This window comes from Colletotrichum costaricense (genome assembly GCF_030867565.1).
Source record: "Colletotrichum costaricense strain IMI 309622 chromosome Unknown Scaffold_3.1, whole genome shotgun sequence".
In the NCBI taxonomy this organism is placed as follows: Eukaryota; Fungi; Ascomycota; class Sordariomycetes; order Glomerellales; family Glomerellaceae; genus Colletotrichum; species Colletotrichum costaricense.
Window position 1 is genome coordinate 122,185 of NW_026848232.1, and position 14,169 is coordinate 136,353.

Consider the following 14,169-nt stretch of genomic DNA (forward strand, 5'->3'; position numbering starts at 1 on the left):
GAGACTTGAAAGAACTTGGACGCATGGTCTTCGCGGGCGCTCCGCCATAAGACGGCAAAGGAGAGAGGGGCCGCGGCATCATTTCAAGAGACAACTTCGGGCCAGAACTTTTGACTCAACTGGCGAGACAAATGAGCGCGCTGCGAGACGAAGCAGCAAAGAAAGGTATGGTGAATGAGTCGTTAGGTGTGTGCGGCACAATTTTTGCTGTCAAAGGCAGCGTATCCGTAAGAGGCGGCGGCGCGCGGCGGCGGCGAGTCAATGACCTTCGTATTGATCGACCAGCGGCACATTGTTCCAATTCCGGTAGCTGCAGTGTGGACGAAAGAACAGGCTCAAACTGCTGCAGCAGGCGAGAATCTGCACCCACACGAGGTCATGGTGTACGCCGGACTGCTCGTGTGCCTCTCCATTCTACCTCATGGCCGTGGAGGTCGCGGTACACACCGTCAAGGTGTTGCGAATAAGTGCAAGAGATGAAGGTAAAAAGCCGGCCGGTTGGGGGTGGGGGGTCAAAACACTCAGGATTGTGCGTCCGTTCGCTCGCAGACTTGCATGATCTGCCAGGAGTCCAAGACTGAAATTCCGAATGGATCGCACGACCATGCAAGGACGGTATGGTAGTATGAACTATAGAAGCTGGAGGACCGTCAGCATCACACATGAGCAAAGCGCCCCTTTCTGCTAAGGATCCGTCATCCATCCATCCATCCATTCGAAATATGTGTCCAAGCGGTGGTGATATAGTTCTTGGCGTCCTGGGGGAACGTGTCGAACTCGAGGATATGACTATGAGAACCTGAGGATCACGACTCCAAGACCAAGACCAAGACCAAGATCAAGTCTAGTGCAAGAGGAAGAGGGAACCAGCGGAAAAAGCAAATAGAAGAAGATCATCAGTGGTGCGCTAGGCGTGGGGTCCCTAGGTACTCCAACTAGGGGCAGGGGAGGCACGAGGGTAGGGTCCAGGGGAGGAAAGTACGGGAGTACTGAGTAGGGAGTACTGAGGGGCAGAAGAAACCATCGGAGGAATAATTGTGAAAAAATGCCAGAGAGGGAAAAGATTCTGGAAAAAAAGAATAATACGGAGACGTAGGAATAAAAAAAGAAAGAGAGCCCAGTGCCAGGGCAAATGGGAACGGCAAGGGCTAGTTGAGACAACCCAGCAATCCGCGCCGTCGGTAATAGCCACTTTGATCCCACTATCCCGTATCGACGTACCTTACTGGGGATGAGGTACCGTTTGCTGGGTGTGCGTGGCAGTTGTGGAAGGTGCAGAGAGAGGCTGATACTGGAGGTACTCCGGTACCTCTGGAGGGTGCCGAGGTACTTCATTGGCTTGCAAGGGGAAGGAGGAAGGAAGGGGATTGAGAGCGGGCGGCAGGGGGGATCCCTTGCAAGTTCCAGGTCCCAGGAGTCTTGGATTGGATTTCTCAAGAGAGCCATGTCCATCCCAGGTTCCCAACCCTCGTACCTGGGATTCTGGGAAAGAGGAGCAGCCTCGCAGACGACACGAAAGGAGGAGCCTTGTGGGATCTGCCAGGGTCAGCTTATTACCGGCCTTGCTGTCCTCGCTACGCATACCTGATACCCTGCCTGAATCTCCCAGGTGGGTTCGAGGTGAGAGTGAGACCAAGAGACTCGAGACTGTGTGTAAGAGAGAAAAGGGAAGGTGAGGTGAGGTGAGCTCAGGGCACACTTACAATCATCCAAGTGATAGGTACGCAGTTGGCGAATTGTTGAGCTAACACAACCCGAGACACTCGAGACTCGACATACTCATGACATATTTCACTCATGCCATCTCCAACATGTGGAAGAGGCGGCTGACAACGTGCAATCAAGGGGATAGTGAATTAGGCCATCGCTAGCGTGAGGCGGGTTGAACGAATCCGAGATGACAATTTGACAATTTCTATATCACGGTCGCCTCGGACGCTCAGAACATAAAGCAAGCCGCCACCTTCAGATTAATACGACAAAAGACTACTTAATAATTATTGTCCGCGCAGCATGACAGGTTGACCAACAGATCCTCATCAGGAACCCATAGTAATGACGACAATTACGAAATCCTGCATGCTCGGCCGAAGCGTTGCATCGCGCTGCTGGGGCTTTGCAGTCGCTATTTTGAATTAATTGGGTCGGGGATTAATCAGGGAGACAAAAACCATCTGCTAGAAACAAATCAATGCCTCCCATGCTGCAGTTCCTCCCTTCTCCACGGGCCATATGCTGCAGTAGACTTGGTGGGAGGAGAGACCATGGCTCCGCACGGTACAAGGTATTGCGTACCTGTTGGAGTGAAGATTAATATTCAATGGCTGAATAATACAAAAGTGCATTGCCATTGCACATTTCATCCACAGGGCTTGACCAGGCAAGGCCGGTGCCATCTCAAGACAATCACGACTCACGACTCGAAGCTCACCAGCCTTGTTCCTGGGAGCGGGAACAGGCCGCAGGCCCATGAACCAGCATCTCAGACTCGCGTGCGGAGCGCTCATCCGTATTAGTTGCCCTATTGTTTGAGCCCTCCAATCGAGACCGGCAGGTCTAGACTCACTCGAACCTCTCCATTCCTCTCTTCTCGTCCCTGCATCACATCTGCGTCAAACCAAGTCTCTGATGAGAGCCGCTACAGGACTCACTCATCTATGGACCGTCCCTTTACCAGCCCAGCGTGCCTCGCTACGGACCCTGCGGCCGGCCTCCATACCTGGACTTTGATTTCGGAGCCGGAACACCACTATGGGATATTGGCTTGAGCCATAAACTCCTACTCAAGGGCCTCGAGGTGCCCATCTCAGACAAGGCGTGGTTTAGACTCCAAACTTCGGCCCCCCCCCCCCGGTCATTGGTGACGATGACCGTCGCCTTGGAACACAATACGTACCTCGGCTGGCTTTACGGTGTGCCTACACAGTAAGATAGGTAGCTCTTCCGTCTTGCTTTACCTCATCAGCTAGGGGCGCAAGCCACCTACCATGGGACGCAGTCAGGTTGTGGAAGATGGCGGGAGAGCACTAAGCAGGAAGGTAACGGTACCTGAGAGTGCAGGTGACTTCTAACTCCAGGGTACGGCTACTTGCCGTTCCTGCCTTGCGAAGAAATTTACCTACGCCAGGCGGTTGTGTGGCTGCAACGGCGCTCGACGGATACGGAATGCGCTCCGTCTACGGCTCCCGTTCCACTCATCCGTCCCAGATGCTGTCTCTATTCCGCACTACCTACGTACACTATGTCTCCTGTGTACGGCACTACGGAGTACGAATATCAATTTCTGCTTGCGCAACAAAGAAATTCGACATCACGGAATCTTCAAACTCTGTTCCGCCTCCACTTGCCATCATCAACCCGGCCCTTTAGTTCTAAACCTCGGAGCTAGCCTCAATGGTCATCTCACCGTCCATACAATGTTCCTTTCAGCTGTTCTTCACAAGTTCACAGCTAATAAGGTAGGCAAGCTAGGCTAGAGCAGGACGCCGGACCGCAAACCGACCCTTCCCGGAAACCCCCTGACTCCGTGACAAGGACACACGGTACAACCACAGAGTACAGAGTACGAAGCATACACTTCATCATCAACCCCATCAATCCCAAGCCGCATGCTCCTAGAACCACGAGGCAGGATTCGCCTCGCGGAAGGCAAGAGGCAACCTAGCAGCGAGTGGCCGTTGTTCCCTTCCCGCTGGCAGTAAGATTGGATCCATCTAGTTGCGATCCACGATCCACCGGCCTCGTCCACTTCAGATGCAACCAGCCACCAACAAAGCCGTCCTGCTGATCGCCTTCGCAATCAATTCGTCTCCTCGCTTCGGAGCCGTCGTCGTCGTCTGCTCCTACATGCATGTGGTTACGAATACCTACACAACTTTGACCCGACTGGAGATGCACTCCGATCCCCACGTATACGAGGCTCGCACAGATTTGATCACAATATTCATACTACTCAAACGAACAACGTCCTGCTGCATCCAGCCAACAGTGCCGCTGTAGATGCATGCGATATCTAAACCGGTTACGATACCCGCAGGTTCCCTCGACTCATCGTTAACTTGACGTTACGATGAGTCTAGTGATAAGCAGCCACTCCAGTCGAAGCAGACACACACTCGATGGCTTGCGGAGTACGGAGGACTCTATGCCAACCAGCCGTTGCACTTTCATGCTTCTCTTGATTGATCTCTCTCGAGTCTTTCTCGCCTCTCACGATATTGGAAACATAAATACGGACCGGTAGCCTTATGCGACCCTCTCGCCCCCCTTTTTTTTCTATTCTCCTTGTTGCCAACGCCTAAGACTATGGATATGAATCGTCCACCAACCGGTCTTGGATCTGCATCGAGGCGCCTGACCCGCGGGGTGTGGATGCTAATTAACCCGTCCTTGGGTGCAAGCGGCCGAGATATCGGAGCCACTGGGAAAGTGGCCGACGGCGAGGCGAACGCCTCATTGTCCGCCGTCGTCTGATGCTGCTAGGGCTTTGGTCTAGACGGTGCCCCGGGAATATGTGCAACCGTCCCTTTCAGTCCCCGGGGCGCCCGTCACTTTGGTCCAAACGCCAACGGCGCACGGGATGCGATAGTTTGGATAATTTCAGAGTCTCGCGACGCCGGCCACTGCCCGATACTCAGACCTGCACGCTTCATGTCCGCGACGGCATTGCTCCATGCGTGATCAATGGTGCTCGCCCGCCCCTGGTCCTCTTTGTCGCCCGCTCTCCGACCTCAAGGTGGCCCTGGCTTCTCGGCTCTCGCAAAGAGTCTTCCAAGTTCCGGGGGAGAACAGGACGAACGGCGGCCGGCAGAGAATCTGAAAGTCGCAGGTTGGCAGTCGACAATGACGACAGTCGAGTGCCCGTACCGACTTCACCTCCGCAGACCACAAAGACTTTGACTTCCAAGTTCCGGTTCCATGCATGCAGATGGATGGATAGATGGATGGCCGGGGCGTCGATGAGCTGAGATCATCTCATCTTCCTACAACCGTCCACCTTAGGGTACGAATACCCGGTTCAGAATCAGCTCTGCATCTAAAATTGCCGCTGGCTGACTCTTGAGTCTTGCCTGAGCCACCAACGCCCATCCTCCACCAGGTACGAGTCAATCAACTTCTGACGTCGACACTCGACAATCTCCTTTTTCAACAATGGCCGTGTGCGTGCGGAGCTACGCGTCAACCTCGACGCCTCGGCCATGGCGAACCCTCCATCCCCTCTGCCTCGTCTTGCCATGTGGTTGATGGAGCCCTCCAGGGGTCTACAGACCGGGAACCGCGGCTGCTCGTGGGCGAGGGTCATCCTCGCACGACTTCTGCTGAGAATGAGGCTGCACAGCTCACACCACTCGATCCATGGCCACCCTCTGGTTTCAGTGGTCCGGCTTTGCAGTGTATGGTCAGAATTCGACCATCGGCGTCCAAGTTTGAGCTGCATTGCTGCGACCAGTCCCAACGTTACTTCCATCATCGCAGAATGCGTCCGCGGAGTAATTTGCGTGAGCACCGGCCTGCAGGATCGTCCTCACAATCCGTACCTCAATGGTCTTAGACCTTCAATCAAACACAATATCTAGCGACCGTAATGCCCAGAGTTAAGACTAGGAAGACACAGTCCAGCGGCTACCAACATGTCTTCCCTTCACCTGTCTGCCGTTTGCCGCCATACACCGAGAATGGGAAATAATACTCTAGGTTTCAGCAGGCCTGGCCACATTGTGCCAACCCCGGCCCAAAGCTTGAGAGTGCCATTAATACACACCCTCACCACTTTCACCTAGAAAGGTGCCCGAGGCGCCAACCAGACTCCTTGGCAGATCCCATCGGTCCCAACTACGCCATCAGCACATCACACCGGGGCTTATTCGTTCATGCATCTGAGATGCCCGAGGCTTTTCTATCACTCAAAACTCTCGATACGGCCGCCGCTCGAGATGGTTGGGTAGTTCAAAGTCGCCGTTTGCTTGCATTCTCATACGCTGTGGCGTAGGCTTTTGCTGCTGGCTCGTTTCGACCTGCCTACAAGAGTACGATTGGCATTACATCCTCGCAACATCTCATGCAACCCAGTTGCGAGCTTGTTGTGCGTCTTGTGCGACAAATCATGCAGCCCTTTGACCATGATACCACACAACGCGGCAGTCCTGCTCCGTAGCCCTCTCATTAGCAAGGTTTTCGACCAACTCCCGCCACGGGCTATCGTCTGGACGCCGCCTTGTTGACAATATAAAGGATGATACGCCCATGACTCGGCCCGCTTCCAGAGAGCACCAGGCATGCCCCGACCACAGTGTTCTCCTCTGCCTTGTGGACACATTCACATTGTATTACACTATAGCGCTTTCAGACGACCGACACACAGTTTGACTCCCGTGTCCAATCCTCTGGTGGGCGTGACGATGCAGCGGCGATATCACGGTCATGCTGCAACCCGCTAGCTTTTGCAGCTTGCAGCTTGCAGCTTGACCTCTGAATGGGATTTCCACACATTGTTTCCGCTCGCAACGCAAGGAAACGCAACGCAACGCAAAGCAACGCAAACTAAATCACCCAACTAGTCCGCTTTATTGGTCCCCGTTCCGATCCCGGCCCAGATTGGAATTTCGGGAGTCAACGGCAAGGCTAGCAACGCAGCAAAGCTGTGGCAAACGCTGATTGATGACAACTCACCTTGACCACGCCGTCCTAAAACCTTCGGATTGATCGTCCTTGATCTGTCGTTGGACCACGTTCAGGAATCGTGCGCGCCCAGAAGACGCACTGCTTCGACAACCCAGGCTTGTTTGAGCCCTCTACAATGAGCCAGCCGTGACAAGTCAGACGCACACAGGCACACCCACACTACACAAAGCTCGTACACGTCGCTGACTCTGTCGCCATGCCTCTTGTCGCATCCTGGGCCGAAGAGAAGGGCCTCTGCTGGTCAACGTCCGGACCGTGCCCCTGGCCTTTCCCGAAGCGCGCCTGTCTTCCGTGCCCAGTCGATGTCTCGTCTCTCCTCATCGACGGCCCTGCCCTGCTTCACCCACTCTCTCAGAGCACTAACCTTCCAGCATCAACCGTTTCAAATCACATCACAGCGGGATCTGGGCCGAATGGTGGTCCCTCCTCTTTTACCCGTCTTTTCCGTGGCTTCTAGAAGGCTCAATACCCTGACGAAGAAGCATCTCAGACTTCCATACGCCGTTCTCGAGCCAGCATCGGTGACTCCGCCTCTGTGGGTTCAAAGTGGATGGGTTGCCCGTCTCCATATTTTGTTATTGAGTAGCATTCGCTTCAGCTTCAGCTTCTTCCATCGAAGCCCTACGAATACACTACGTGTGCCAGCCACCAATGCGTTGCTCAAAGCGATACAACGATTCGGTGGATTCGCCTTGGCCTGCTGCGACTCGTTTCGCTGAATCCACCACGCACACGAGATTACGGACCCCAAAGACTCTGCCATGACCACAATTCTTCAGCAGTCTCTCTCGCTTGCTGATAGTTGGTTTCAACAGGGTCCTGTAACTCGTGAGTCTGGAACCACAGGTCTGAACTAAAAAGAAGGTGTTTCCTCCTGCGATGCGGGTAAGCCCAGGGCGGTGAAGTCCTTGCGCTCTAGCCGCACCGCCAAACCCACGCCTCATACGGACACGTGAGGTGATGTATGAACTTGTTGTTCCTCTCATTATGGATATTGTTCCCATAATACATCCAGACTGCATGGCAACCTCGCCTGCCATGATCACCGTTCCAATTTGGCAGCAAGATTTGCACTTACCGCTTCTCGACGTGGAGCAAATATCAAGCGGCCACGCAGAGTTGCCACCACGCATCACGACTACATCTTTTCCCCCTTAAAGGAAAGGCCTAACAGAGGAACAGTCTTCCACCAAGTCAGCGCTGTCAGCCACTTGCCTTTGCTGCTCGTGGCCACCCTGGATTACACTATTTAAGCGGCATCTCCAATCAAAGATTGCCAATCGTCCGGTTTAGGCCAGTGGCCCCCCCCGCCACTTTACAGCTCCGCAAGGTAACTGGACAATGAAGATCGGCGACACCATTGCCTCCCCACCAAATTTCGATGCCAAAGCGGCGTGGAAACGCACCTGTAAAAAATCATCTGGGAGGGCGAGGGCACTGTCAGTGCCTGGTTCGGCTTGTGCAGTCAAAGAGACAAAGGATGCATGGGTTGGGCTCCGAGCTATGCTAGACAACTTCTTTGCCTGTCGAGCTGACCAAGTCTCTTGGCTCTCACCAACTGAGTCCAACTAAGTCGGCCATGGGCCGATCTTTGTTTTTTTTTCCTTTTTCTGTCTTTTCTGTCTAGGTCGTTCACAAAAATGGAACGACCAAAAGGCGACCTAGGGCCTTTATGGCCTTGTAGTCGGTCGAAGACCGCGCAGATCCCTTGAAGAATCTTGCAGGATCTGCTCTAGGTCGCGCTCTTTTCTCGTTCCGTTTTGGTAATGCTTGCTTGCTTGCACCATTGTTTGGAGGGGGAGAAGAAATGAGATCGTGGGGGGCGGTGGTTCGTCACTCGCGAAACTCAACCCAAGTTCGCTATTCATATGTGCCAATTCTATGAGGTCGTACTGCATACCTGTTAAAGGACCGTGCCAGGGGAACTTAGGTAGGACTGTAGGGGAGTGGGAGGGTTCGAAAAGTCCTGTGATCCATTCAATATGTCAAAGAAATGGTAGAGATCAGCAAAGTGTCGATCTCGGCCTCTCGACCCTGTTCGAGACAACAACGTCCACCCAGCGTGACGTTCCGGCTTTTTGCGGTGACAACCGCACCTCTGCGTTCCAACGTTGAGCCGCGGTCGGGATCATGGTTGAGGCCCAGACTTTTTTTTTTGTTCGAAAAGAGCCGTGAAATGAGCAAGGTGCCTTTTCAGTGAAGCTGACGGATACGCTTTTCGGTCATCTACGAGGGTGACCGCCCATCTCCACGCCCAATGTCACCTGGCAGGGCTGGCTCATTATACATAGACCCGAGATGGGGGCCCTTTCATCAAAGGGAGGGATTGTCGATGTTACCCTTTGACCGGAACCGGTTGGAAGGTGTACATCACTCGGTTTTGTTTACGACAGTGGAATATCCAATGTCCTATGGTTTTCTCTGGAGGTTCTGGGGGATGTTGCAATGAGAGCGATGGGCTTGACGGATGTGAATCGGCCTCGTGGATGCGCGCTGTGATACGAGGTGGGAGGCGGAGCAATCCGTCAGAAGGACAACCATCCCATGGGCTACGTTATGAGGCTTTTCACGGCAAGAGAGGATTTCTCCAAGTCTTGGTCCGTTTGACGAGTTGGAAAGGAGAGGAGGGGGGGGGGGGGGAGGGCTCGAATCGATCCTCGGCCGAGATGATTGTAGCCTTTTGGTGGTGTGTCGACACGACGGGGTTGCTTTGATGCAAACATGGCTGCGAACCATCGGACACTTGAGGTTTGAAGTAGCCAAAAGACGTGTTGAGGATCGAGTAGAGGAGGAGACGGTTAGCATGTTGATCTGAGCTGATAGCTTGACCGAGTGCCAATTGCCTTACATGCAATTTCCCACCGTGTGTTAGTCCCGATACTATCACTTGACAGCATACTCGCTTGCGTGATCCCGATACTTTGTCATGACAACCTACTGCTGTTCACGATCTACGCCGACTGTACCAGTGAGGCTATCAAGCGACAGTTGCGAGGCAGAGGATATGACAGGATGATAAGATGATATTCCACAACTTTGTAACTTGGTATTTTTCTCCTCACTATCATTCTTCACACTACGCCTGCTCTCCCCCCTTTCTTCCTTGGTATCCAGAAAAACAGCAAACCTTGGTTATACAAGAATAAGGCCTTTTCACAGCAACGTCGGACAACAGACCATCCAGAGGTACCTTCGACGTAACCCGTCTAGAGGCGTGCCGGAATAGCAAATAACAATAGGTACTAGTATCCAATCCCCAAAGGAGAATAACATGTTTCCACTTCCCCCTTTTCTGTCTCCTCTTGTCTATGATCCCGCTATGCAAAAAAAAAGGTAGAAAATAAAGACGAGGCGACGCGGATTCGTGCTAGTGGTACATAATTGCAACGGACGAGGGTGTGATAAGTTGAAATGCGGTACGCCGTGGAGAATAGATAGATGTGCGATAACTCATATTATTGTTGGTTGTTCTTGTTGGAACGAGGGGTTCGTTGTGGCAGTCTTCATCGCGGGCTCAAGGGGCTCCGTCCAGGGCCTTGTGTCTTCCGTATCTTTTGCAGCTCTTCCTCGAGTCTTCTCCTCTTAGCTTGCTCCTCCTGGTTACATAGTTAGTATAAATTGTAATCAGATCGGCAAAGGCTGGATAACATACCCTCATGTCCTCTTGGAACTTTTTCCTCTCCTCTCTCATCGTAGTACGGAACTGTTCGCTGAGCATCGATGCGCCAGCACCACGAGCGCCAGTGCCTGGGGTCACCTTAAGACGCGCGTCGTCAAGCTCCTCCTGCAGCTTCGACATCTTGGACCTCGAGTTGTTGACCTCGGCGTCAAGCTGATCCTTCAATGAGCTGATCTCGCCCTCAAGGCTCGACTTGACTGCAAGCGCGTCATCAAGCTTAGTCTCGACCTCAAACTTCTCCCTTTCGGCATTAATTGTCTCGGCCGTGATGTTCTCCAGCTCCTTGAGTGTCGAAGCGAGCTCCTCCTTAAGCCTGTCGACCTCTGCCTTGAGCTGGGTCACCTCGACGGTGCTCTTGACAGCCGCAGCCTGGTTGGCCCTCTCCTTACGAGAGCCGTAGGCACCATCGAGCTCGGCTTGTGCAATCGTCAGCTCCGTCTTGAGCTCGACAATCATCATATTGAAACGTTCAATCTCTTCCTCCTTCTCCTTGACCTCCTTGTCCTTGGCTGCAGCCTCTTGCTGCTTTTCGACTGCGGCTTTCTCAGCTCCAGCCAGCCTCGTCGTCAAGAGCGCTACTTCTTCATTGGCCTTGCTCAGCTTGCTGTTCATGTCCTGAACGTTCGTATTGAGACTGGCAAGTGTCGTCTGGGCCTCCTTGCTGCTTGCCTCCAGAGATGCGATCTTGGCATCACGCTCCCTGATCTCATCTTGGGATTTGGCACTGCTGGACTCATTGGCCATGCGTGTAGTGGTGGCGACCTCTGCCTCCTTTTGCGCCTTGGCGAGCTTCTCCTGAGCCTCAGCAACCTCTTCCTCGGACCGTTCGAGCAGTGACCTAAGCTGGTCCAACTGGTCCTGCTTGAGCGTAAGCTCGAGTGCCTTCTCTTCCTCAGCTCGCATCTGGGCTGATCGAAGCTGGTCGAGTTGGTCTTGCTTGGTCTTCAGCTCCTCATCCTTTTGCGAGTCGGACTTGTTGTTCAACTCTCGCTGCTGCTTGATCTGGCGCTTGAGAACGGACTTCTGCTCCTTGAGACTCGTGGCTTGACTGTAGAGCCACTGGACCTTTGTAGAGAATGCCGACAACGAGTAAGGCTCTGATGTATCGACAGCTTCGTCTCCAGACATGTCATCATCGTTGTCAGATCTGCCCTGCTCCATACGTGTACGGCGGCGGTCTGCTTTCTGCTGCTGGATGCTTGCGAAACCAGTCTGGATGATCTCCCACAGGCCCATCAGTACGACCTCAGCCTGCTCGTCGTCTTGCTTCTTGACAGCCGACTTGCTGGCATTCTTCTTCATCTCCTCTTCCACAACAGTTAGAGCGTTCTGGAGCCACTCGAACTGCGCGTCGATGCCAGAGTCCGGAACTTCGGGGTAGCTTGGGTCAACTCCGACAAGAAGATCCCGCATTTTCTGGTTTACATCCTCGAGACGGCCTTCTGCCTGCGTGAGAGCGATAGATGCCTGAGCAGCAGCAGCCTCCGCGTCCTGCAGAGTACTACTCGACTGTCCTTGAAGCTCTTGTTCCTGGCGTACAGTCGACAGACCTGCCTCCAGGTACTCGAATTGGCTTCCCAGTGTAGCGCCAGGATCGGCTGGCCCTTCCGCTACTAGTGAGGGAGGTTCGCTGAAGCCTCCGTTCTTGGCCGGATTAAAGTTTATAATTACGTCTCGTAAAGTTTGGTTGTATGTCGTTAGCTTCCGTTCCGCATCAGAAACGGACTGTAGGCGTTGTGCGTTCTCCTTTTTGAGAGAATCAATCTCGCCGCTTAAGGCATCAGTTTGCGCCTGAAGCTGGCTATTCTCTTCCCGAAGGCTGTTCAACGCGTCGGCTTGCGCGCGTAGTTTTGCGTTCTCTTCCCTCAGCTTATCAGCCTCCTCCCGTAGCTGGGTATCCTGCTCACGACTCGGCGCCTTTGAGGGAATATCGAGCGGAGCAACTCTGGGTTTCCCGCGAGGCGGACTTATGTTGCTCAGATCTTGGAAAAGTCCATCTTCGTCGAAGGAGTCGTCCCCGACCTCTAAACTATTGCGGCCGTTTGAGTAGGTGTACAAGCTCTCCGGGCTTCCAGGTATTCCGTTCATCAACTGGGCGGGGATTTGATTCACGGGCTTTTTCGATGCCTTATGCGTTAGCTGGAGGATGCCGGCGGTGTGCTCCAGGAGACCCCTCTGCGATTCAACCAGGCGCTGTTCGAGGCTCCGTAGTTCGTTCGACAGGTCGTCGACTCGTTTCTCGCTGGCCTGTCGTTCCGCCTCGGCCTCACGCAAAGACTCCCCCGTGCTGTTCCGGTTACTGCCCATCAGACTCCTCCTCTTGCCCGCCTCGGGCTGCGAGTACAGCTTGGCCATGGATACAGCGGCATCTCGATACTTGGTCTGGATAGCGAGGTTCGTGCGTGTTTGTTCCACCCGTAAGCTCAAGGATTGAATCTGTTTCTTGAGCCCGTCCACTTCCTCCTGCGACAATATTCGGTATTGCTTGCTGTCCGTCAACGCCGTCTCCGTCAATAGGTGGACTTGAATCGGGTCCTTGAGATCAACCAGTGCAGAGCTCGGCGGAAGTTTGGCATTCGTCTGCGTGGTGTTAGATGCGTCTGGACTAAGCGAGATAGACCAGTGACGAGGACTGACCGGATTCACGCGCAGAGGCGCCCCTCCAAAGTTGTTCATAATGTCTCTCCTGAGGCCATCCCCACCTATTGACCTTCCGCCAGGGCCAGCAGCCCGGGGCGGCGAGGGCCTCCCCGGGGAGTACCCGTTCATGATATGGGGTCAGATGTGTAGCAAAGGACGGGTCGCGTCAAATCATTATATTACAGCGGAATCGTAGAGTCGTAGGTAGCTTATGATGTCGTTGCGGCCGTGGAAAGCATGTTCGTCGGACGGATACGAGGAGGCTAAGGTAGAGTGTATGTTCGTATACACGTCGGACGGGGACGTTGGAACAATGGTATGGTACAGCGATGCGTGGATGAACAAAGAGTGGCTGGTGGCTGGCGCGTGGGATTTGTGCCGAAACCCCTTGGAGGGAGGCAAGGGGGTTGTTCACTGTTACAGTATTGAGGTCGCTATCGCCGTGGAGACGGGGGACGTCGTCGGAGACGGATTCAACACCAGCCGCTTCGCAAAAGGTAATCGAGGGGGAAAAGTTGCGAGGTTAAAGAGAGTGTTTCCCCCGACGAGGCATAGACATCCTTTTCTCCCAGAACGAGAGGTGGATCGGCTTGTGCAAGAGCGACTACGAGGTGCAATGTGTGCAGGTGCAGGTGCTGGTGCAGTTGAGTTTGCCGTCCCAAAAATTGAGTTGGGTGACCTGTCGCAGCGGGTGGCAGTCTGGCAGACACATTTGACACTACCGCAGCAAAAGCGCCCCCCGCCCCCTGGCAGATGGTTCATAATTGGCGATGCTTCGCAGCTCCCACTTCGGGGGGGCTCTTGCGCTAAGCTTAACTGGGTTCGTCCCTTACCCGTTTTCCCTGCGTCGCTGCGGCTACCTTCCATTTACGCTATTGGCAGATGGGCCCGTTGGTCGATGGTACGTCCTGCACTATTTCGCGCTAGTGAGAGTCAGCGGACCGTATTTTTAGTTTTAGGATCTCTGACTGCTGCATCCGCCTCATCCATCTGCGTGTTCCATGAGAAATACAAAGTTCTTCACATTTGCTTCTTCACCTGTGGAGGCTGTGGAAGCTTCCTGATGTTTGCTTTTTTTTTGTACCTAGATTGCGTCGGTAACACCCCTCGTTATTCTGTATTCAGCGGATGGTTGCCGAACCGTCGCATCAGCATAAGACTGGTGCAAT

General features: G+C 53.7%; 3 protein-coding genes across 3 annotated transcripts; 2 read left to right on the forward strand and 1 right to left on the reverse strand.

Annotated features, from left to right (window-relative positions):
* Positions 1 to 2,264: 2,264 nt before the first annotated feature.
* On the forward strand, positions 2,265 to 2,516 carry CCOS01_02846 (uncharacterized protein; the record flags this gene model as incomplete). Its single annotated transcript, XM_060451033.1, has 2 exons — positions 2,265 to 2,339; positions 2,370 to 2,516. 2 exons carry the CDS (start codon positions 2,265 to 2,267, stop codon positions 2,514 to 2,516), a joined length of 222 nt encoding a protein of 73 aa, XP_060317298.1.
* Positions 2,517 to 3,753: 1,237 nt separating this feature from the next.
* CCOS01_02847 (uncharacterized protein) lies at positions 3,754 to 3,999 on the forward strand (the record flags this gene model as incomplete). The annotated part of the gene is made up of 1 exon (XM_060451034.1): positions 3,754 to 3,999. One exon carries the CDS (start codon positions 3,754 to 3,756, stop codon positions 3,997 to 3,999), a length of 246 nt encoding a protein of 81 aa, XP_060317299.1.
* A 6,185-nt stretch (positions 4,000 to 10,184) lies between these two features.
* CCOS01_02848 (involucrin repeat protein) lies at positions 10,185 to 13,129 on the reverse strand (the record flags this gene model as incomplete). Its single annotated transcript, XM_060451035.1, has 3 exons — positions 10,185 to 10,277; positions 10,334 to 12,940; positions 12,998 to 13,129. The coding sequence occupies 3 exons, from the start codon at positions 13,127 to 13,129 to the stop codon at positions 10,185 to 10,187; spliced, it is 2,832 nt and encodes a 943-aa protein (XP_060317300.1).
* Between the last annotated feature and the right edge of the window lie 1,040 nt (positions 13,130 to 14,169).